This window comes from Trachypithecus francoisi, unplaced genomic scaffold (genome assembly GCF_009764315.1).
Source record: "Trachypithecus francoisi isolate TF-2019V2 unplaced genomic scaffold, Tfra_2.0 Lachesis_group2, whole genome shotgun sequence".
In the NCBI taxonomy this organism is placed as follows: Eukaryota; Metazoa; Chordata; class Mammalia; order Primates; family Cercopithecidae; genus Trachypithecus; species Trachypithecus francoisi.
In genome coordinates, this window is record NW_022681465.1 from 5119433 (window position 1) to 5145090 (window position 25658).

General features: G+C 47.2%; 1 protein-coding gene across 1 annotated transcript in view; it reads left to right on the forward strand.

The window, feature by feature from the left end:
* The window catches only part of ADAMTS16 (ADAM metallopeptidase with thrombospondin type 1 motif 16), a 186833-nt gene that overhangs the window by 150239 nt on the left and 10936 nt on the right, over positions 1-25658 (forward strand). The window contains exons 19-21 of the mRNA XM_033178754.1: positions 18514-18715; positions 18818-19012; positions 21163-21387. Of these exons, the coding sequence (XP_033034645.1) occupies positions 18514-18715; positions 18818-19012; positions 21163-21387 (622 nt within the window). The remainder of the gene's footprint in view (positions 1-18513; positions 18716-18817; positions 19013-21162; positions 21388-25658) is intronic.

Here is a 25658-nt window from a genome sequence, read left to right on the forward strand (position 1 = left end):
TGGTTCTTTTGAGATGTTCACAGTTTGTCAGCCTTTATTTGATTTGGGGAAAAGGAATCTGTATTACCTCACTTGCACCATCTCTCCCAAAATGACCACCATGATGTTTAAAATAAAAAATAAGTTTCAGAGAGATGTGTTTTTTTTTTTAATAAATCTGTCAAAGAGTGGCCCATACCTGTCAAATTATTGTATGACCTTATAGTTACCAAAGACATTAACTCAGAATCTGGTATGTTGACCAACAGGAGCGTTATTTCTGTCTGAAAACCATGCTGCTGCCTTTCCACCTGCAGTGAAGGATGCTTGTGAAAGGTTTCCCCAGCACTGGCAGTGACCACACTCTTGCAGTGGCCAGTGTGCCCACATCTGGGGTGTGCCTTCGGGCTGCCTCTAAGTGATGGGTCTCACGATGTTCCAAACTCGAGTGCAGCCCCATGTGCCTGTCTGTGCTGGGATCCTGGCTCCACGACGTGCTCCTGCATCGCCTTGGGCACATTCATTAGTATTTCTGTGCCTGTTTATTAATCTCTGACATGTGCACAATAATTAAACCTACCACACCGATTTGTTGTGAGAATTAAAAATTTCATGCCGATAAAGCACCTCATTAAACATTAGCTATTAGCATTATAGGAACTCGATAAACTAGAGGGATTTGGGCATTGGATTACTCAGCAGGGATCATCTGACTGTAGATGGTTCAGAGACTTGCAACAGATGTTGATTTCTTTAAAACAATGAGATTTTTAACTGTCTATTCAAGGCCACTTAATGCCTTTTAGCTTGTAATACACAACTAACCGTACATTAGACATCTGCATTCAACTCTCCACTAATGTCAGCATTTCAGATGCCTTCACTTCTTCTTCAGGAGAACCTTTTCTTTACTTCAAAGAATTTAATTTCCCCAGTTCTTTCTTGAGTTTGTGAATTCTAATGCAGTTCTCTCTTGCAACTTGTGTGTATGTAGACTTTGCATCATAGGGGGGCTTTTCAAGGAAGACATCACAACACTGCCTACACTACCCAGACACTGCTCCTTTGTTCTACATATGACTCTTCACAATGAATTATTATAAATGCTACTAGAGAAGGAGGTCTTTAAATACAGCCTTTCTCTACCCCCAACTCATTGTAAGAATACTGAGCATATGTGAAACCATTGAAATCTAAAATAGAGTATTTTCTGATGTCTATATTTATATACATAAATACCACAGAATCGTTAGGCTCTTTTGCAGCATAGACCAATAAATTATGCCAACTATGATACAGCTAATTTCATTAATGAGATACCAGTACAGTATATTCCTCCTCATATTCCCTTAGTTTTCTGGACCAATGTTTTTAAGAGCAATAGATAAATATGACATTTCCAACATGACTCATTTGATAAGTTTTGTGACGTAATGGCTAAAGCTTTACATTGGGAAGCTGATTCCAAAGAATGAAACAGTAACTGTTGTTGAACTAATTATTTAGCTGACTAACCTAAATAGCTAACAATATTATTTAAATATTTTAAATCGTTTTTATAACCCTTTAGTGTCTGCTAATATATAGAACCCACTTGATGGGAAAAAGATTCAACCAATGAGTACCTAAGACTTAGTAAGCAAATCAGAAATAACTAATCTGAAGGTGTCTTGAAGAAGAATGAAGGCATCTGAAAGGTAGTTTCAAGTGACGAGAGCCAGGAGGTTACATAAATATTGTTCTACCTACTCAATATGTTCATTTCCTGGAGCTGATTCATCTCCTCAAAGTGCCACAGTGTGAAGTCCTTCCTGCAGAGAATGGAATTGTTCCAGACTTATCAAGAAAGATGACTGTGATGTCAAATGTTAGCCATATACTCTAGGCAGACCCCTGGCCTAACAGCATCTATTGGCCAGAAAAACTGTCTGCAGCATCTGATGCCCTCATACCTCAGTCTCATCATGGTAGCTATTTGAAAGCTTAAAAGATAAAACTTACAGATGCTTACAAATCATTGTAAAAAATCAAATCCTATGTGGAAATGACAGTCAGTATTCCTGAGTCTGCTGTCATTTAAACTCTTCACTTTTCAATTCTTTGCCTAGACCCTTCTACAGAGGTATAAGGTATATGAGGTATACCTTATCATTCAGTTGCTGAATGGAATTGACTGCTTTCACCAATTTCTTTAAAAACAAGGAAATTTGATTCCCAGTTTTGTTTAGCATGAGCAAGCTAACCACTTAGAAAGCAATGTAGAGAGCTCATGGATCCAATGATGTGACCAAGATATTCTTACTGCCTGACAGCAAAGAATGTCCCTGAGACTCCAGGCGGGATATTGATGTTGATTTCACGGACGGTGTCAGCTTGCTTGTGGATTTGATCTGTGTGAAGTACGGATTCGATCCACTTCCTTGGTTTCTTTCTTAAAACCCATTAGATTTATGGTGATTCCTGGTGACCGTGTCACTGAAGACTTTACATAAAACCTTTGTGGATGGTCCTAACTGGCCAGTCCTGCTCGGCCCAGACCCTCACAGCCCCGGCACTGGTGGAGCTCAGGAGCCTTGGGAGGCGGGCGGTTGCAGGCCAGCCTCAAAGCATCTGGGTTCGCTGCAGGAGGACACCTGGAAAAAATTCTCAGAAAATGGCTCAAGAGCCTGGAGAAGATCATTTCTAAGTATTAATCTAAGAAACCCTAACGCAACAGCGCCAGAAAAGCCTGAAACTAGAGGAAGAGGGAGGCCATCATTTTAAAATTCTTGTCGTAAGGAAGGAGTTACAGCGGGGAGGGTTCATGTCTGTAATAGAATGGGAAGCTGACAGTGTTCCCAAGAAATGAAAAGCCAAAGAACGGAAGCCCATACAGTGGCCAGTGAATCCTCCATGATTTAAATTGCATTTCACACCTTGAGAAATGAATTAAACCGTCTCCTGCGGGAAGGTCATTTGTTTCAAAAGAAAGAAAAATGAACCTACATTACTCATGAAATGTTTAAATTCATGTTAGACATGTAGGCTTTCTCTAGAATACCACGAAATAGCTCCTGTGAGAGGCAGGAAAAGATATTTCAGATGTTATAGACAATCTGTATGTGCATAATGACTAAGGGAAAACTGTTTGGAACAATCAAGCCCCTGAATAACTTGACACTGATTCAATACTGAATCATTCAGGCCTTTTTGGAAAACTGCTCTGAGTAGATAATCAGCCAGAAAGTAGAAATACACAACTTTTACCAGGAGTAATGAATTCTATAGTTACCTGGATATAAAATAGATAGGCATCACATAAATTGCCATTGTCCAGTTAAAATATTCAACCCCACAAAATTACTAAATATATACATTTATCCCAGGTCATTTTAGAGCTAAGCAATGTTAAATTACAAACTCACATCAGATTTTTCTCCAGCTAACTAGCCAAGCTTGTAGAAGTTGTATTTATCTGGGAGCAATGCAGCACAGTGGATAAGAACTCAGGCTCACTGGGCTTCCTTCCTGATCCTGCCGCTCCAGCTGTATAATGCTGACCATCATCAACCTCTGTGGCTGCAGACAGGGCCCTCGGTGTCTCTAGCCTTAGCTTCCTTGTTTGTGAAATGAAATTCTAATGCCATTGCCCTGTAAGGTTGTTCAGTGGGCTAATGTATGTGAATGGGTTACTTGGTATGTGTGTGCGCTTTAAAAGGAACCAGAACTAGTCATGAGAGTCCAGGCTCTGGGCTTCCTGGGTTTAATCCCATCCCACACCACTTATGTCACCTTTCTGCACTTCACTTTTAGAAAATAATAGCATTGGTCCACATCATTGGTTTGTGGGGAAAATTAAACCAGTCAATAGATAATAGAAAAAAAGCGTAGTGCCCTGCCTAGCGTTTGGTTTGCCCTGCAGGGTCACTGATACTGCGTGGCTATTAATAACCAAATTCATATACTACATGTAAGGTGCAGCTGGGTTGCTTTCTTACTTGCTGCAATGTTTGAAGCCGTCTGCATAAGCTTCATTTTGTCCCTTTAAGATTTGTAAATATTTTTTTAGAACTTCAGGCTTTAATATGTGGGGCTTGTTGCTGTTGTTGTTCGTTGTTATTGCTGTAGTTTCATTGTTAACATTCCCAACAATGGGGTCATTTGTCCTAATCTCCCAGTAATCCATGAAGGCTAGGCTTGACGTAGGTATCAAACTCCAACAGGTCTATCTTGTAAGGTGTCTTGGGTGCTTAAAAACACTAGTTGTTTCCTGGTTTTCGCAGATATGTCCAATTCTATTATTTATAAGTAGAATTGGTTAAATCAGCAGGTGGCAATCTATGGCCTGTGCACTAAGTGCAGCCTGACATACCTGATTGTGTAAGTCAGGTTTCCTGAGAACAGTCAGGCCTGTTCATTTACATGGGGTCTCCAGTGGTTTTCTCACTGATGCAGCAGGGGTGAGTCCTCACAGCAGAGATCGCCACCAGCCTGAAATATTTACTATCTGGTCCTTTAATAAGATATTTGCCAACTTTTGGGTTAGATGAAAGCATCCTCCAGCAAAATGCATGTCTTAATCAAAAGTGCTGTCTCTACATCACCTTTCAATCCGGGCAAAATAATAGTGTTAATGGCATTGCCACCACGAATTTCCAAGTAGTTCAGAAGACCTAAAGCTAGTTTCAGTCTGCGGTCATCTCATTTTTAGCGTGCGAGTATCTTTTGTTGACTTAGATGATGTATTGTTTAGTAAATTTATCTTCTCAGCGATTTAGGAAACATATTTCCTTTCTCAAGAAACTGGCTTGTCTTCAGGATAGGGAAATTTCCCTAGGTAAAGAAGCAAGTCAGATCTGAAATCATCAAATCTGTGTTACACACAAGCTTGTATTCTTTCAGCTGGCTTTCACCTAAACTGTATGAGGAAGACATTTCCTAGCCGGCTGTTAAAATATCTAAACAAAGTCAGTGGTCTCATGATCACAGTCCATGAACTTTGTGGCAGAAGGGCCACTTCTCCCTGGGAATGTTAATATCGGTGTTGCCCAGGCCGGACGCGGTGGCTCACACCTATTATCCCAGCACTTTAGGAGGCCGAGGCGGGTGGATCACTGAGGTCAGGAGTTTGAGACCAGCCTGACCAACATGGTGAAACCCTGTCTCTACTAAAAATACAAAAATTAGCTGGCCGTGGTGGTGCATACCTGTAATCCCAGCTACTCAGGAGGCTGAGACGAGAACTTGACAGAAGCTGCAGTGAGCTAAGACTGAGCCATTGTACTCCAGTCTAGGCAATGAGAGCGAAACTCCATCTCAAAAAAAAAAAGGTGTTGCACAAATTGGAGGCCCTAAAATTCTTGTTTCCATGCTGCAGTGGGCTTCAGCAGCTTCTCTTGGGAGTTAATCAAGTATTTAATATCATTTGTCTGTTTGAAAGGAGGGATTTGTAAGAGGCACTGGTTTGTCTTTTCTTTCCCCTTGTAAACCTTCCTGGCGTAGGACATGAAAGGCCTGTTCTTCCCACTGTGACCATTCGCTTTCATTCTCTCCCCAGGCGAGGTGGAGAACACCTGTGCGGGCTCTTCCGACGTCACTGAGGTGGCATTCACTTTCTTTTCGTTAGGTGTAAATAAATCCATCCAGTTACCGCTGCTTGGGAGCATTGTGTTCTGCATTCTTTCAACCTCCCCGTTCTTCTCATGTTAGAAATTCCAAAATTTCTCAATAGTTCTCATAAGAGTCAATATTCCAAAATCACATAGTGTCCATGTAATGGCCACATAATTACATCATTTTTACCCATGCCAGAAAATCATTAAGAGGCAATATAACAAAATTAATGTCTGTGTCTCTGTGATTTTTTTTTTTAAATTCATATTTACCAGTCAGGTCTTTAGTGGTTCTTTGTTGATTTTCAGAAAGGATGTACATAATAAGTATAAAATAATACTGCTGTAGGGAAACGTGGCTTCCCCTCTTGTACACAGGCTGAGGGACTGAGTGTCTGGAATTCTGTGGACCGCATGTGAATGACCTCCCTTTCCCAGGTGAGGGTTGAGGAGGAGAAGAGACAGGGGACAGGATGAGGAAAAGACAAGGGATGAAATCATGGCAACCACGGCCAGCCCTTCCTGAGCACTTCCTCCCTGCTAGTCCTCCCAGCCTGCCCAGCACTGCATAGAAAAGCTACTGTGACCATCTCCCCTTTGCAGAGGAGAGAATGGAGACACTGGTGTCCAGTGATTTCCCGAAGGCCATCCAGCTGGCAAGGTTGGAGCTGAGAGTGGAACCCAGGCATCCTGACTGCAGAGCCCCCGCTTCCCTAACCCTGCACCACAAGGCCTCAGACACAGGAAGGCTGTCCTCGGGCGGTCAGCCAGCCAGGGTCATGGACCAGGGCACGACTTCACAAAGAACTTTGGTTTGTGTTGTCCTGTTGGTGCCTGGTTATAACTTTATGGATTTCTATATCCACAGGCAAAAGCAAATCTGCTGAAACACAGGTACATTATGGTGAGCCCAAAAGGAAACTTCTATATTAATGTATATATATTACTATATTTAAGAAATAACATAGCTCTGTGTCTGTGAATTGAGGAGGGTGATGTTCATTGTCAACTGGTCAACAAATGTTTAGTATTTTTACATGTGCTCAGTCCTGTGAGTTTCACAGAGGCATTGACGAAATATCAAATTATAAAGCGTAAGTTTTGTGGACAGACAGCATGGCCCCCTCTAATGGAAAGGAGGCTCTAGTCATAGTCAAGCCACCAGCCTCTCACCCTTGCAGCCTCAGGAGGTTTGAGTAGAAATTTCTACCTACAGTCTAGATTCCTCTAGTGTCTTATTCATTCCGCAGTCACGGTGATCCTTCTAAAATACAAACCTGGGCCAGGCACAGTGGCTCACGCCTGTAATCCCAACACTTTAAGAGACTGAATGGGGTAGATCACCTGAGATCAGGAGTGTGAGACCAGCCTGGCCAACATGAAGAAATCCCGTCTCTACTAAAAGTACAAAAAATTAGCTGGGTGTGGTGCAAGTCTGTAATCCCAGCTACTTGGGAGGCTGAGGCAGGAGAATGGCTTCAACCCTGGGAGGCAGAGGTTGCAGTGAGCTGAGATTGTGCCACTGCACTGCAGCCTGTGTGACAGAGTGGGACTCCAGCTCAAATAATAATAATAATAATAATTTTAAAAATACATATAAAATAAAATACAAACCCAGTATAGACATTTCTCCAAGTCTGGCCTTCCATGGCTTTCCATTGTCATTTGCTTGGTATCTAAATGCTGTCATGTGGCCTCTGTGACCCTCCAGGACCTGCTACTGCCTCCTCCAGTGTCTTCACGGACCCTGTCCTAGCAGCCCTCATTCCTGCCACACTGAAGACCTCCTTGCCCTGCTGTCACCATAACCTTTCACTGTTGACTTCCTGCACAGCCTATCTTAACATCCACCCCTTCTTGGGACACATTTGTTTATCATGCCTCTTCATAGCCATTCTTAATGTCCAGGGAGGCCCTCGATTGGGTCTGGCTGGGTGCACGAGCTTGTGGTGCCTGGCCCATGGGCCCCACATGGTGTCTGTGACAGGGATAACAGGCTTTCCCTCATTCCCTTCAACACAGCAAATGCCGTGGATGGATGGAAAGGCACAGGCGGTGCGTCTCACAGGAATGGAAGCCACAAGGACCCTGTGAGTCTAGGGGACCTGGTGGAGGACACAGAGATGGAGGGCACCTTGACAGGCCATTTCCTGGCCTGTGTGCAGGTGGCAGGAAAAGGCTCTGATGGTGTCATGGTTTTCTAGCTCTTTTTTAATTTATGAGATGTGATTCCTAACATTGGTTTTCTGGTGATGGCGCTGGCACATTCTTAGCTCGATAGGTGTGGCATTGAACCTGAGGACAGTTAGGAGCCATTGCCTCGTGTGGCTGTGTGTTCCCAGATTCCTTTCTTGGTTCCCTCACGCAAGTCCTTTGTGTGAAAAGAAAATATTCAGTGGGCAAAGTGGCCTCCTGCCCAGGATGAAACCCTCAGAGCTCCTTCATGCTGTTTCCTCTTGATCTGCAAACCAGTCTCTTTCGTTCCCTTAAAATATGTGATTTCATTCTTGCTATCCCTTCATCACCATGTCTCTCTTCAGCACTGTCAGAAAAGAGCTGGCCAGAGAGCACCCCAGGCCGGGTTTCAGGAGCGGAGGTGGTCAGGTTGTCCTGGAGCTTGGATGCTGTGAGAGGGGGTTTCTCTGTCCTGAGATCGTGAGCAGCTGTGTTTCTATCCTTGTCCATGCCTTTCCAGTGTGCTTGCAGTGAGCTTGCGTTCCTTTCTTTTAACAGGTTAAGAGTTTACTATATTGCTGAGGCAGGGGCCACATACAGGGCAAGACTGCCAAATTGAGCGTTTGGTAAAAAAGCAACCAGTGGACATGTTAGTTAGGTACTTGGAGTGACCAAATGAACCCTTAGGTCTGGACGTAAAGGAAGCAACACTGGAGACTTGCCATCCTGTGGTATCTTTGCCAACACAGTCCATCTTTACTCTAACAGCTGAGGGGCCCTTTCCTGGGAGCTTTGAACTCCCAGAACCACTGACCCACTGGGGCTTGTGGACATCCAGAGAGGTGGGGGGTGGAGGCCGCAGGTCCATGTGCGTGAGCCCTGTGTCCTGGGAAATGGGGAGCCTTGGAGAATTTCAAATGTTGTAGTAGGTGCCGTGTGCTCATGTTCACACTGAAAACACTTCTTCTTGGCAGCAGAGTGGAGATTGGCTTTTATCAACTCAGACTCAGAAGCTAGGGGACAATTAAGGAGCAATGCCTGTGAAAAATGACAGGGATCTCATATTGGAGTTCTGCAAAGAACCAGAACCAATTGGATGTGAATGTGCCTGTGTGAGGTAAATGCTCTCCTGGTTGCAATCCTCTATAAGACTTCTAAATAAAACTAACTATAATTCTTTAAAAGCCTGCCTTTTCTTTAGCTGACAAGAGACAAACGAAGAAATTGGCTTATGTGATTGTGGGAACTAGCAAGTCCGAAATCTGCAGGACAGATCAGTGGACCAGAAACCCAGGAAGGAGTTGCAGTTTTGCAGTTCAAGTCTGAAGTCCAGAATTCCCTCCTTCTGGGGAGACCTCCCTCTATTCAGGCCTTTCAACAGATTGGATGAGGTCCACCCCCATTATGGGAGTCATCAACTTGACTCAAAGCCTACAGATTTGAATGTTTATCTCATCTAAATATGCTTTCACAGAAATGTCTAGAATAATGCTCAGCTAAATATCTGTCTACTGCAGTCTAGACAAGTTGACATATCAAATTAACCATCACAGACCTGGACACAGCCAACATGAATATCAGATACACAGGAGGGAGTAGCTTTGCTGGAAAATCGGGAAGCAGAGTCTGTGTGATTTGGTGGGGTCAGAAAAAGGCTGGAGGATGAAGCCAGGGGCATCCCACTTCTGGGATGACAGGAAGGGCAGGTGACAGGAAAGGAAGAGGGAGCAAAGATGGGGACCAATGGCTCCTAATGCCCATTACCCGCCAGACCGAGATGTCTGTAAGCAATGGTTTATATGGCTGTGGAGCACAGCAGAGAGGATGGGGGTGTCGACACCAGGCAGAAGAGAAGATGTCTTACTCTGATGAAAAAAGTAGATAGAGGGAAAAATTATTTTTAAAAAACACACACACATACCTGAAACATTTATGTTCACTTAAAAGACATAAATGTGCATTCATTTGCTAATTCTTTTAATTATGATCCGAACTGTTTTTTGAGTAGGGTCTGCCTGTGGAAGGATCTAAGTGGATTATTTCATAGAACATGCTCATTGCATATAATTTCCAGTTTGAGTTTCTTTAAAGAAGGATGAAGCTTGTCCCATTTATCTGAGTGGGAAGTCATTTTAAAATTTTTATGTTTCCTCAATATTTTACTTTTGTCTCAGCCACACCTAATTTGACAGCAATGCCATTTAATGACTGGTCTCAGCTGAGTCATTCCAAAGATCTAACTTCGTTTTCACAGAAACAGCTTTTCTTTTCTAATGCTCGTGTTTCATAGAGCTACACCAAATTTAATTATATTGCATAATTCCAATAACAAGCTCAGCTGCCATAAACAGATTGGAGGACAGACTCAGCCCATTCCCTGTGAGCCCTGGAGTGGCAGCAGAAGGATGCTGACATCCCTGGGCAAGGCTGGCACCTCACCCACTGGCGCTCAGCATGGTGTGGGCGGCCGCCAATGTGCTTTGCCAAGGGATGAAGAGGCGCCGTGAGTCTCATGTGTCAGTTCAGAATGACTAAAGAAGAGTTTCTAACGAGGCTGGAAGTAAACCAGTGGGCAGGGAGGAGCCCATCCAGGCAGCACATCTAGTGTCCAGAGATGAACAGAGCAGACAGGTAGAGAGCCACTAGCACAGAAATAGATCCAGAGAATACTCTAGTGCTCTGCCCTCCAGAGGGTACAAAGCCGAGGGTTCTCGCACAGGAAGTTATATACCCACTGGAAAACCACTGTGTGCTTCCATGTCGGGGTAGCAGAAGAATGTTTGTACCCTGAACAGTTATCAGTACATCCATTACAACCTTCTATGTCCAAATACAATGTAAGTTTAGGATCTTGCCCTGAGGGTAGGACATCCTTGGCTAGGAATATCTCCACAGTTCTTAAACTGAGTTGTTTAGGAGGCTTGAAAGAACGTTAATATTGGAGATCATTACCTTTACTTTTCAGATATCTGTATTTCAATACTGGAAGAGTCAGTATATAAGGAAGCAGCCGTGGTCCATCCCAGCTCTGAAACCCCTTTGGTTCTGGGAGGGTCCCTCTTTGAGAAGGAACTCAAGCTTCCATGACTTTGCACTCACAGAGGCTAAGTCGCGCACTCTGGGCCAGCAGCCTGCTGCAGACACGCTCTTCAAAATCACGAGGGCTGTGCAGAACCAGAGAGCCTGCTCCGCAGAGGAGCTCAGATGGGCTTTGCTGAGATGCGAATGACAGGGAATGAAAGCATCTGTTTTCCTCCGGAAGAATCGATTGACCAGACTCCCCTGCCCTCCCCAGTTTTTTTATTGGCACATCCTAGTTAGTCCTCATAATGGTTGAAAAATAAAATTAGTACAACTTTAATACAAGAAATTGAGGCCACAAAGGGGAAAGGAGGATAGCTCAGAACTTTTGTGGTCAGTCTCGGCGATTTTCTGAAGAGCTGGATGTCACATTTCCAAAATCATGTTTCCAAAGCTGCCAGTCATCCAGGCCCCCGGGGCTTTGCACAATTTCAGATTCCTGACCCCTAACCCCTAGAGAGCCAAGGCCATCTGATTTCTGGTTCATACAGAACAGGAGCGAGACCAGGAATGTGCAGGTGTTTGAGAGCCCACAGCAGCTGCACCTCTGTGCTGTTTTTGGGCATGAGAACTTGGATGTTAAGCCTGGTAAAGAGGGAGTTACCTCTTACTCAGACAGGACTCAACCTCAGATGGAATTAGGTCTAGATCATTAGGTTGTCTACCCATGTGTTACCATCCCAGGAGTTTTTAGTCTACAGCAAAGTTATTTGTAGTAGAAACCGTTGGCTCAATGGGTGGATGTTGAAGGGGCACAGAAGCAGCAAGGGAGAGGTGCCCTTCCAGCACAGAAACCTGAAGAGGGCAAAATACTCTTGTTCTTTGGAGCAGAGTAGGAATGATTCTGATTGCGACAACAGTGCTGTTTTGAACAGGGGACTGGCAGTAAAATGTGCGTCTCCTTGCTTCTGGGAGCTCAGTCTCCACATACAGAAGATAAGGCTGGTAAGTGTGATCGATGCTGGAGCCCTTCCTGGTGCATAGAGGGTAAAGATGGGGACCACTGGCTCCGGATGCCCTTTACCCATGAGACAGAGATGTCTGTAAGCAATGGCGTATATGGCTATGGAGCGCAGCACAGAGGATGCAGGAGTCAACACTAGACAGAAGAGAAGACCTCTTACTCTGATGAAAAAAGTAGAGTGCCTTGCTCTTTCTTCCAGTCTTCCCTGGAAAGTGGGCAGAGGGGCAACCTCCCAAGAACCAGAGCGCCGTTGCCATTTAGAGTTGACTGGTTTCCCTTTTAAAAGGGAACGCAAAAGCCCCCAGGGTTCTGCAGAGGAAACCCTCCGCTGAAGGGTTTTTGTTGAAAGAGGGAATTACCAAGACTGTCTGTTTTGAAAAACGAGGTCAGTTTCTTTGGTCTGCGTGTCTCATAATTCCATGTTCCTGTCTTTCCCCCGTCACTGAAAGCTCTGTAGATCATGCTGATTCCTTTGAAGATAAGATCTGATGACAGGATGGTGAGACAGGAAAACCTGGTAAAAATGGTATGCTGGCCTCGGAGTAGTAACTCCTCACACACCTTTGGCTCCTCGCAGTCCCTGAAGTTGACGCCCACAGCGCCGCCTTTGCGGGGAGCTTTGATGTCCTCGGTTTGGCTTTGTGTGCTTCAGCAAAGAAATCCTGCATTTAGAGGTGAAAACAATTCAGTGTCTGTCTGGCTCATTGTAAATCTCTCCTTCGGTTTCACAAGTCAGGCAAAGTGGTTTGACTTTTGAGGCTGAAGAAAATGAAGTGACTGTCAAGTTGCAAGCTTCCAAATGCTCACAGCGAGCCCTGGGGTGCTGGGCCCTGATCCTTACCAACCAGTCATCAGAAATGGGCTGTCCGTTCCCATGTGAAAAACCAGACCAGACCCTGGCATTAACTCCTAGATGGACACCTCCCAGAAGACAGTCTGAGGGTGCTGCCCTGCCAGGCAGTGTCAGGAGCATCTATGAAAACCAGCTGCGGCTGGGAGGGATGGGCTGGCATGTTGCTGTCATTTCTGATGTCCTGACTGCTGGGTATTTGGAGGATGTGATTTCTGATATAATGACTGGTGGACTTTAGGAGGATTTGGAGACTGGAGTGCATTGCTCCAGAAGGCATCGTGTGTGGGCACGGTGCAATCTGTCTAATAACTCGTTCTACCTACTGTGCTCATTTATGTACTTGATCACGGAGATCATTGTTTATTTCAGAGCTGGACTTCTACCTTTGAACTTACTTGGTGTGTAGCTGGCACCTGGTGATACTGATGAAGCGTCCTTTCTCCTAGACCCGTAGCAAATCCCCAAGCCAGCCGAGGAGGACGACAAGCTAAAAAGGCCCTTGGCCCCCTGTCAGACAGGCTTAGGACATCAGTGTCTCCCAAGTTCTGCTGATCTTGGGTTCTGTGCTTTCAGCTTACAGCTGGCCTGCACTCTTAGTTAATTTGTTAACTAATGTTTTCCCTGTGGAAGAGGCAGATTTTTCCAGTTGTCATCTGTTTATTGTTGAATGTGCATTGTTATCTTTAAAACATTCAATTTACTTACATTAGATCTCAAATTACACACGTGAAGATGCTGCTATTTTATATGAAGACATGGTTGTTGTGTCTTCAAAAACCAAGCAATATTGATCCTGTCAGACCACGTTGGCAGCTATCTTGACCCCTGGGCCATTGAATCTGCAGTGTATGAGTATCTGGGTATAGTCAGTGACATGAACGGTTTCATGTAGAACAGCCTGCTGGGAAGTTGTGACCCACACACCAGCATGCGGAAGTCAGGAGTCCCCACGTCTAACTCTGATGCTGAAGAGGCACGGCGTAATGAATGCTGTGTTCTAATGTTGCATCTCACGGCATCTAGCACCCATCCCTGTGGACTAAATCCAGCTGGCAGCTGGAGCCCTGACACTCATCAATGCCTCGTGTAGGCTTGTGCCGTGACAAGGGTTCTGCCTCATTGTTATTCTCTGTCTTTATTGTGTTATGAGAGATTCCTGTGTAGGATTCCTAGAGTTATTCTTGAAAATAGAACCACAGAGTGCTGGATGGTGACATTTCGAAAAGAATCAGCAGACAAAAGACACTGAAACTAAATTCTGAAAGTGAGGCTCGGGGAGACGTGCTGATGTGAAAGCCGTAGGCAGAACACGGCTGCCCTGGTGGGGCTTAGCCCTTAGGCAGCAGCTCGGGTCCAGCCCAGGGCTGGCCTCTGCGTCTGAGTTGTCATTAGGGCACATAATCTGCTGGTGTGGTGCGTCATGACAAGGGACTTTACTAAACCCTTTTTGGAAACTGGCATTTTCAAAGAAAGCATTACACGTAAAAGCCAAAATGTCATTTAATTTTTTTTAATGGGGAAGAGGGAGTCATTTTGTTGAGAAATGACTAAAGACTGTTTGGCATTAGGGATATTGCATATTGATTAGATGGTACCAGGAAATCCTGGGTAGACTGTTACATGAAGGCTATAAACCCCATCACTTTTCTGGGCAGTGTTGAGACCCACAAAGGTGCACCCTGGGAGGGAGCCTTGGGCAATGGAGGTCCTGAGGGTCAGTGGGAACTGCGTCTCCAGAGTCCTGCCTTGGAAATGGACTGATTTGGGTAATGCCAGCCACTTTGCCTTCTTCCAGTTGGAAAACCAAAACAAAGCGAGAACCCTTGTGGCCACTGGTGAGCTACTGAACACAGCTTGTTACCGTTCATGGAACCCTCAGACATTAGCACAGAAGCTTGCATGGATTTTGACTCATTCGTGAGCTGAAATGAAGACATTCCCCTAAAGCTCAGTTTTTTAAACAAAACAGACACTCGGTGTTTCCAGGCGTGGTATGAAGGAGCTTTGTTCAGGAGGATTGTTTTAATGATGTGCAGCTAAGAGAGAGGCAGAGAATGGATCCACCCAGTTGGAACATCTTAAGGCGGTGGAGACAGAAGACTTAACAAGGTGATGTGAAAAGCTCTGGAACAGCCAACACAGTGTAGAACACCCATTGTAATGTATAAAGCTGCATGATTGAGAGAGCAAATGTAAGAAATGGGAGGAAAGTTAAAAACAACAGGAAAGCACACAGAAGCGGCCACAGAGGAACCGAGAGGCTTTACCTGCGGAATGATCACAGCCAGGAAGCCCATAATCAGTCTTTCATAATGAGGGTATGTAATTTAGGTGGCTTAACATGGAATTAAAGAAAAAACACTAGGCCGGGCGCGGTGGCTCAAGCCTGTAATCCCAGCACTTTGGGAGGCCGAGACAGGTGGATCACGAGGTCAGGAGATCGAGACCATCCTGGCTAACCCAGTGAAACCCCGTCTCTACTAAAAAATACAAAAAAAAAAAAAAAAAAAAATTAGCCGGGCGAGGTGGCGGGTGCCTGTAGTCCCAGCTACTCGGGAGGCTGAGGCAGGAGAATGGCGTGAACCCGGGAGGCGGAGCTTGCAGTGAGCCGAGATCCGGCCACTGCACTCCAGCCTGGGTGACAGAGCGAGACTCTGTCTCAAAAAAAAAAAAAAAAGAAAAGAAAAAACACTAATCTTGTTGACACTGAAAAATTGAAGCATCACCACAATCCATGCAGGGCAACTCCTACAACGCTGACATGTTTACTTTTTATGTGGACACAATTTACGTTTTAGTCTTTTTATAATTTTCTTAAAACTACAGTTGAATCTTTTCGGTAAAAACACTTGGTGCAAAATAATTCAAAGCTTCTACAAACCAAAGGATGTAAACTATCACGGTGCTCGATCTGAAAGCCGTAAGTCATGTGGTGTGTTTGGGGTGGAATCAATTCTGTTTCCCATCAATTTCCCTCTCCTTCGAGGTTCTGCCACCTAATTCATCCTCAGGACTTTCAGAAGAGTCCAAACCTTGGCTCTAAAATGACTTGAGTCACAGACTCCCTGGAGAACTTGAGGAGAGGCCCTCATCATTTTGCTCAGAAATCACGTCCAGCCAGGCACGCATAGAACTGGGGCAGTTTCAGGATATTCCTGGATCTCCTGGAGCTTGAGGTCCAAACCTTTTTGTCTGTATTTTCTTACTTAGATATCTGCATACCTCGATCCAGATTGTAGAATTAGAGACACACTGAAATGTGTTTATAAAGGCTTTGAAGTATAAGAAAAACGCTTGTTTTGGACAATGAATTTTTATTTTTATTTATTTATTGTATTCTATTCTATTTTTTGAGACAGAGTCCCGCTCTGTCACCCAGGCTGGAGTGCAGTGGTGCAATCACAGCTCACCACTGCCTTGACTTCCTGGGCTCAAGTGATCCTCCCAAGTAGCTGAGACTTCAGTTGTGTATCTCCTCACCCAGCTAATTTTTGTAATTTTTGTGTGTGGAGACGGGGTTTTGCCATGTTGCCCAGGCTGATCTCAAGCTTCTAGGCTTAAGAGTTTTCCTCCTAGGCCGGGCGCGGTGGCTCAAGCCTGTAATCCCAGCACTTTGGGAGGCCGAGACGGGCGGATCACGAGGTCAGGAGATCGAGACCCTCCTGGCTAATACAGTGAAACCCCGTCTCTACTAAAAATACAAAAACTAGCCGGGCGAGGTGCGGGCGCCTGTAGTCCCAGCTACTCGGGAGGCTGAGGCAGGAGAATGGCGTAAACCCGGGAGGCGGAGCTTGCAGTGAGCTGAGATCCGGCCACTGCACTCCAGCCTGGGCGACAGAGCGAGACTCCGCCTCAAAAAAAAAAAAAAAAAAAAAAAAAGAGTTTTCCTCCTAGGCTTATTCCTCCTGCTCAGCCTGGAATTACAGTGCTGGGATTACAGGCATGAGCCACCACACCCAGCCTAGCCAATGAATTTTTTGGATGCTGAATAAAACTTGCACATACTGCCTGCTCTTGACCATGTTAAAAATATGTTTACACACAGACAGCACCAGAAGCAGGAGTGAGGAAATCATCGCAGTGATGTTCGTAGGAGGAATCATGGTGGATTTCCCTTCTCCTTTCTGTCTCTCTCTGTATAACTTGGGTCCACAAATGCCATCCTCGAGAATACTTCTCCCAGGTGCCGTGGCTGCTGCCAGAGGCACCTCTGGAGTTCCTGGCCAAGCTCCCTGGGCTTCTGCTTTGACACCTAAACCTGAGGGTGACTGTGGGATTCAGTGTGGGAGCACAGGATGGAGGGTCAAAGGAGAAGCCTGGGCATCTCCACAAGTCCTCGGGTTTACCCTGAGATTCAGGAGCAAGTAACTGTTGCCCTCACTCTACTCAGCAATGCTGTAGAGTGGAAGACAGGATGCCCCTGCCCTGGGTCCTCAGCACAGACACAGCTGCAGATAGAGCCTTGCAGGCAACCTCTAGGTGGGACCCTTGGTGCCCTGCACTGATGTGCTGCAAGGAGGTGGTGGGAAGCCAGCTCCCCTCCCATCCCCTTGTGACTGGCCCACAGGGGTTTGCACAGGGAAATTAACATGAATGGAAATCCTCAAGTCCTCAGAAGTGACTCCAGGAGGGAGCTCAAGCCCTCCTTCCCAGTGAGTCCCTGTTGTGGGGCCACGTTTCCCCCTTCCTCTTGACAACCACTCCAAGGTGCACACCAAGTCCTCCTGCAGATGGGCTTGTGCAAAACCAGCTGAGGCTTGGTAGACACACTCAGGCACAGTGTCTCGATCAAAGGTGATGCCACTGGACAAAGCCTGGCTCCAACTTCACTCCGCACCCCATCACCTGACAACATGCATGTTGACGGGGTATGCTTTTATCACCAGGAAAGAAAAAACACCTTAACAAGCATCCACAGCTGCTAACAAATTGAAAGAAAGATAATCTGACTTCACGAGCCTCCTGCTGGAAGAATGCGTGATCGCTTACGAAATAATCATATGAGAAAGTTGAACCAGAATCTGAAGAAGCCTCTAGAACAAAGTACTAAAGAATTAAAAATAGAAGACAGAAGAACACAAGAACCAACGTCGCAGAGATGTAATTCCAAGGATCCTGTAATCAGCAAAAAATCAACTTCCACACTGTGGAAGACTCAGTAAGGGAAAGATCCTCTTTCTCTAACAAATACATCGAACATAAAAATAAACAAAATTTAAGGGAAAGCCTAAAGACTGAAAGAGAAGATGTGAATCCGTTGCACAATCTGGACTTTATTTGGATTCCTCAAACAAACATATCAAATCAGGATATTGATGACACCGCTGGGAATTGGAACACTAACTCTTCAGGGATGTTAAAGAATCATTAGTGCTCTAGATGTTATGATGATATTATGGTTATGTTTTTAAAAAATCCTCATTCTTTAGAGATTCATACTGAGATATTTTCATGTCTGGAATCACCTTCAAAATGCAGTAGGGGTTGGGGACATACACTGAAATGTGAAAGTTGAGTGGACAGGAACCCATAGATGTTTTATATTTTATATGTTTGAAATTTTGCATTTTTAAAAAAAGAAGAGAACAGACACACTGTGCTGAAGAGAGTTCTTTCCAAGTCCACTGGAACCCAAAAGCCAGAGGAAGGGAAAGAATGGCATAGCATGAATCAGGATCAGGAAGGTGAGAAACAGCAGGGGCAGGGAGACTCTGGTAGGAGTGCTCATCCGGGAACGGTGGAACTGAAAATAACTGCACACACATGACCATGGCTGGGAAATCTTGCTGCCACCTCCACATCAGGTGTGGGGCCGCTTCTGTCAGAGTGATGGAGCCATCCCTCACCGAGGTCTCTTTGTCCCTGCCCAGCTGGTCCGTGGGGAACTGGAGTGCCTGCAGTCGGACATGCGGCGGGGGTGCCCAGAGCCGCCCCGTGCAGTGCACACGGCGCGTGCACTATGACTTGGAGCCAGTCCCGGCCAGCCTGTGCCCACAGCCTGCTCCCTCCAGCAGGCAGGCCTGCAACTCTCAGAGCTGCCCACCGGCATGGAGCACTGGGCCCTGGGCAGAGGTAACCTGGGCGAGGTTGGCATGGGTGGCGGCAGGGCCCCTGCATGATCTGCTGTGTTGCACGTGGCCCTTGCTGGGTGCTGATCCTGACTGTTCTGTGCAGTGCTCACACACCTGTGGGAAGGGGTGGAGGAAGCGGGCAGTGGCCTGTAAGAGCACCAACCCCTCGGCCAGAGCGCAGCTGCTGCCCGACACTGTCTGCACTTCAGAGCCCAAGCCCAGGATGCATGAAGCCTGTTTACTTCAGCGCTGCCACAAGCCCAAGAAGCTGCAGTGGCTGGTGTCCGCCTGGTCCCAGGTAGGTGCACCCTGGTCTCGGGGGAGCAAGGTTGACCAGATTTCCCCACCAGGACTGCCTCTTCTCTCCTGGTTTTCCTCTTCCCCCTCCCGCTCCTCTCTCTTCTCCCTTTTTATCTCTTCTTGACTTCCTTGCACTGCCAAGTTCCTGGTCTGCCAGCTTCGGACCACCCTCTCGGCTTCCATCAACTTCATGGGATTGCTTAATTTCCTTTGGCTTCTGAATCGTCCTGGGGGCATCTCACACAGTGGCATCCATGTCCTTATCACTGGTCCGGCGTGGAGCAGAGGACGAGAGGGTTGAGGGGGTGTGAGCGTGAGAATAGGGGATCATGTAACTCCTGGGCAGGTGTAGCCACATTCCAGGAAATGCGTGGCTCCTGGAGAGCAGGAAGAACATGGGCTGCTTGGAAAGAAACAGTACCCATCTCCTGAGACAAGTTTCTGGGGGCAGCTGTTCTGTTTGTGAAAGGAAACTCTCCTGTATTGAAATCAGCCACCTGGTACTGCAGGAGGCTGGGAAGCCCTTTCTTCTGCACCATTCAGGAGCTGTCCTGGACCCCTTCATCATGGGAATAACAGTGGAATCATTAGTTTGGAATACTGATGGTTTCATGACTAGCTTTGGACCAAATGGTTCCAAAAGCGCTTCGGAAATCTTACACCCCACAGAGTGGTAACAGCACCACCAGCCAAGCATGAACCTGTCTGAACGGGGTATTGAGAGATTACTGTAACCCAGAGCTGCGCCTCTGTATTGCCACAGCAGTTGTGGGAAGAAAGCTGCTCCCTGATCCCACGCTCCTCAGGGAGGGACCCAGGTCTCATCAGGCACTGTGTTTTCCCCACCCTCGAACGATGCCTTCTTTATTCAGATTGGTAGGAAGTGCCAAGCAAGGCATTGAATCCTGTTGAGACACTGTTTCAGCTTGTCACTAGAAAATAAGAGCACCCTGGCTCGCTTAAGTGAGCTTGCCATTGCTAACAATGTACTTCAGGTCCTCTTTTACCTGGAGGGTAGGAATGAGTGTCCCATAGAACCGAATGCAGTGTCATTGGAAAACACATATCCCTGGATGCATATCCCTAGAGGCAGAGTCTATAGAAACTAAGTGACATGGGCTGCATAATCTGTGAGCTGTGTCCAGGTAGACAGTCCTTGCCCTGAAATTTAATACATTCACACACACACATCCCACACCACACACACACACACGCCAGAGCTTCTCTCTTAGGCCTGGATCAGCGAGCAGCCAAGAGGAGTGCTCCAACTCCTCTCCGTCTTCCATCAGGATGCACAGAAAGCACACCTGTAAGCCTAAAGATGTGAGTGCGAGGTCAGGACCTGGGCGGGTGTTGCCACCTGGGCTTCTCTGCTGGGGAACCTGAGGGCACTTCAGTCAGAGGTCCACTGGAGCTGCACAACATCGTCCACTCTACCCCAGCAGGGGACAGCAACGCCAGGGGCCGGGACCTCTGCCCCAGAGACCCTCCATGCCCAGTCTGTGGTGGGACAGTGTACCTTGCTCCTGTGTGTTCTCCTGGCAAGCGGGAGCTGCAGCCTCCCGCCTGGACTGCTGGTTTGCACAGGGCACCTCTGCATAAGCCAGGGTGTCTGCAACTGGAGCAGCTCAAGCTTAGAGCCTGCCTTAGCGGGGAGCTAAGGGATTTGCTCTCCATGCACCCTTCCTTTCCTCACAGGCAGCACTCGGATTCCTAGGGAAGATTGTGAGCCCAGAGTTTCTTCTACCTGCCCCTGCTTTGGGAACCAACATCACTGCAGCTGGGTGGGTCAATCCATGGAGCCGTGGTAGTTACCACATGTACTTATGTATTAAGTTTCAGTATGTTCCAATATCAATGACAGCCCAACATTTTAATTTTCCAGTGAAATGGTAGCTTTAGAATTATTCCCTTCATGGTTTCTGACTGTCCTGCCCCTACTTATGCCCCATGATGCCCTCAAAGTCCTCTTATCTTTAATGATAGATTCTATAATGTCTCTTAAAAATGCTGAGGTCCAACAATTTTCACTGAATGTTCACACTTACACAGATGTTCAAGCAGATAGCTTTGATATTTTAACCCACAGATTTTGCAAAAAAAAGAGATTTTTTTTTTCACGGACATCTTTTGTTCTCCTATTTGTAGTGCTCTGTGACATGTGAAAGAGGAACACAGAAAAGGTTCTTAAAATGTGCCGAAAAGTATGTTTCTGGAAAGTATCGAGAGCTGGCCTCAAAGAAGTGCTCGCATTTGCCGAAGCCCAGCCTGGAGCTGGAACGTGCCTGTGCCCCGCTTCCGTGCCCCAAGCACCCCCCGTTTGCTGCTGCAGGACCCTCGAGGGGCAGCTGGTTTGCCTCACCGTGGTCTCAGGTAGGGGAGGCGCTCGGTTCCTGGAGAGTGGGCGAGCACAGCTCGGGCCTGGGGTTGGCACGTGACTCCCGGAGATGCTTCTGCAAGGGTGTTCCTCCAAAGCTGGCCAAGCCACTGTATGAGGTTTTCTTTCCAGAGCGTGTGCGGGTGGCCTGGTTCCTGGGTGTGGGTGTGGCTGTCTGAGGATGGTCTCCAAGTGTTGCTGAATCTTTTAGGGCACATGTGTTTTCCTCTAAATGTCACCCAATGAAGTATAAGGAAATGCAATGCTTTGGGTAAAAGCTGGGCTGAATTCCCCAGAGATGAGTGTGACCAGGAAAGGAATGTGGGCCCTGGAATAAATAGGTGGTTGTAAGTTTACGGTTCTTTTCAGCCCACCCTCGGCCCTCACTGTTTCCTGCTGGGGTCCCTAGCAGCCTCACACCCACAATGGAGCGGGGGTTCCTAACTTGAAGTCTTTGTTTCTGTGTTCATCCTCGTTGGAGTCTGTGCCTGAGCCTCGCTCCGCCCCCTCGACACCGCTGGCGGGTCTGCTTTTGGGTGGTGGTAGGCCCAGACCCCTTAGGAGTTCCGAAGGCTGATACGTGGTTCTCTGCAGCTCACGGCAACCGTGTGCGCTGGCTCGTGGCTGCCCAGCAGAGTGGCACTTTATCTGGCCTTCTTTTCCCATCTCTTGGCTGGGAGAGTGAGCCTCTTTCCAATTTACACAGAGGTTCTCTGCCTGCTGCAGAGGTCCTGGCTCTGATTCTCTTGTTTCGGGGAGATGGAGGTGGAGGGAAGCAGGCAGAAGGGAACAGGAGTGACTGTGTGTGACAGCAGCCCCCTACATGCGCTCTCTCACTGTCTTGCCCATCTCCATGAGGGTCCCTAACTAGGCCCTCCGGGAATGAGGGATTCCCACAGTGGAATGAAGAGGAATAAGCATGGGGAGGACAGCTAGCCCCACCGAGAGCCCCGCGTGCTGGCGCTGCTCTGAGCCAATTCCCTTCTCTCTCCTATCAGCCCTCTAAGGGGGTGACATTATCATCCCTATTTCACAGATGAGGCAACTGAGGCACAGAGTCAGCCCCCACAGTGCTGGTGAGAGGTGCGAGCTCGCCTGCTCCATGGGGGCCACACGTGTCGTCTGGCTTCGGAGAATAGTTACCGTGTCGGGGTCGTTGGGTCCGAGCGATGTTGCTGCCCGGGGCCCTCTGCTCTATATCCCCACTTCTGGGAGGCAGACAGAGGTTGTCTTTCCTGGATGAGGGCAGCAGAACGAAGACCTGACCTGATGGGAGCCTGTTGTCTTGGGGACTGAATGCTGGTTGCTAAAAAGCAAGTAAAAATGACCTCCTGCGTGTGCTTCTGCTTCCCACCTTATCAAAACACCTCCACCCTCCACCAGGGTTGTGTGACCATAAAAGGTGGCATTTGCCCCAACACACCCAAGGTGAAGTCCTACGTGGATGGTGCCACCAAGATGCCCATCACCAGGGGTTTTCCTGCAGCCTCCAGCTGGGCCTCCGTGGTTTCCAGCATCTGATTCCAGAGGCCACTGGGCTGTGGCCTGTGCTCTGTCACTCAGAAAACCTTTCACAGGTCCTTGTGTCTCTCCAGAGACATTTCCCAAATGATCGGCATGGTGCCTGATGCCACAGGAATAACCCTATCCACAGTGAACGTCCAGCCTTCCCTCTCTGCCCACCTCTTGCCACTGTCCACAGAGAAGTCCCTGCTTGGACTCTCCCACGAGTCCTCTTCCTGGTTTGCCCACTCATCTCCTCTCCAGGCCACCCTGTCCTGGGTCCCTGCACTGTGCCAAGTGTTGCTGTGAGCTCTCAGCATAACAAGCCCATCCCATGGAGGAGGGAACGTCCTCCCAGGGAGCACCTCACACCCTCAACCTCCCCCAGGGCCTGTGCTGAAAGGAAGTATGGACAGAAAACAGATAGCTGCCTGGACACGCTTCCCATCCCATAGTGGGCCCCAAACCTAGTAAGGCCAGCATAGATCAAGGCTGCTGAAAAGCACATAGGATCCCTCTAATCCCGGCACTTTGGGAGGCCGAGGCAGGTGGATCACTTGAGGTCAGGAGTTCAAGACCAGCCTGCCCAATATGGTGAAACCCCATCTCTACTAAAAAATACAAAAATTAGTTGGGTGTGGTGGTGCATGCCTGTAATCCCAGCTATTCAGGAGGCTGAAGCAGGAGAATTGCTTGAACCCAGGAGGCAGAGGTTGCAGTGAGCCTGGATGATGCCACTGCACCCCAGTCTGTGTGACAGAGAGAGACTCCATCTCAAAAAAAAAAGAGAAAGCACATAGGATCACATGAAAACTATCAAAAATGTTTATCCAGATTGCTTTGTTATGCTACATGTTTTACATATATATTCTATATATTTACATGTGTGCATATTCACACACATACGTACTCACACACACACACACACACACACACACACACACACATGCATAAAACACATATACAGTCATCCCTCTCTATCTATGGGAACTGGATACCAAAATCTGAGGATGCACAAGCTCCTGAAAGAAGATGGCACAGTATTTTCATGCAGCCTACACACATCCTCCAGGTGCCTTAAGCCATCTCTGGATTGTTAATGCCTAATACAATGCTACACATCACTTCATTCTCATGGAGTCAGTGTAGTAAGTGGTGCACTTTTTGAAATTTTATGAACATTTTTTTCAAATATTTTTAATCTGCAGTTGGTTGATTTGGTTGGTTGATTTCAGGGACGTGCAACCTACAGATAAGGAGGGCTCACTGTCTTTGATATACCATATATATGGCAGCCATGCACCTAACCCATACTAAGTATTCAGGAAATGCTTGCTGAATGGTGAATTTTAAAGGAAAGGCAGATTCAGTGAACGCGTCCCGGCAGCTACTAAGATTCTGTCTTTGGAGAAGTTTCCTCCCGCAGCACAGACCATCAAAGCACACCCTTGTCTTGGGTTTTTCTTTCGTTGTCCATGGATACTGTGCATCTGTTGAGAGACCTGTCTGTGATGGTGTCATCTTTAAAAGCCAAAGGAAACCCTCATTGGCCAACCGTGTGCTTCCTGGCTGCTGACCCATGATGCAAGTGGAAACAGACACACCAAAGCACATGGCTGGTTTGGGGTGGGCTGGAGAGTGCATGTGTGGGTTTAGGAGATCCAGGCTATGTCCTCGTGTGTGTGTGCGTGTGCGCGTGTGCACGCGCGCATGTGATCAGAAGAGGGAGAGGCACTGCCAGAGAAAGCAAACAGAATGTGGCCAGACGAGCTCATAAAGAGTTGTGCACAGTTCACATCCCGGTCAGGTGGCCAGATCACCTAGTAACAAATTTGATTGGGTTTTTAAGGATTGAGGAATTCCTGAGACGGACCTGCCAATGGGGCAAAACCCACCAGAGGCCACTCCGCAGGCAGAGGAGCGCAGAAATCAGTGCAGGTGCCTGTTGGGCAGCCAGAGTCGAGGTGTGAACAAGGGAGGCTGAGCTCAGCAACCAAGCATCCCCTGAATGCTTGGTCAGTTGGAATCACTGGTCCCTGACAGTGATCAGCTCTCCCCAAGCCTGTTTCTCTCCTCTTGTGTCCACCATCCTCCAGCTGGTAGGACCCCACCCCCACTGCACAGCCCATCTCTCATCCTTCCTAGCCCCCAATTCCCTTTTCTGTGGCCACTTCCAGCCCGCCACTGGTCATCTCTCCTCTGGAGAGGTACCCCACACCATGTCTCATTGGCAGCGTCCTGAGCTGAGTAATGTCTCCAAAACTCAAGTCCACCCAGGACCTCCGAATGTAGACTTATTGGAAATAGATGCAGATGTAATTACCTGGGCTGACATCATCCTGGATTAGAGTGAGTACTAAACCCAAGGACTGGCTGTCCTCAGGAGAAGACCACAGGAAGACACAGAGACTCCTCACGTGGGGAACAAGTGGTGGGTGGCACTGGCTGCGTGATAGGTGACAGAGGCAGACGTCGGAGTGGTGCCCATGTGACAAAGAACACTGAGGGCTGCCAGCACCAGCAGATTCTGGACCAGGCATGACGGGCTCTCCCTCAGCCTCCAGGAGGAACCACCTCTGCTGCTCATACCTTGATTTTGGATTTCTGGCATCCTAAACTGTGGAAGAATAAATTTCTGTTGATTCAAGCCCCTAGTTTGTAGCAATGATTACAGCAGCCCCAGGCAACTCATGTGGGTGTTGTTTGTGTCCTTGTCTCTTTGTGTCTGTTTCTGACCCCAGAGAGTGTCAGCTGCCTGCAGGCA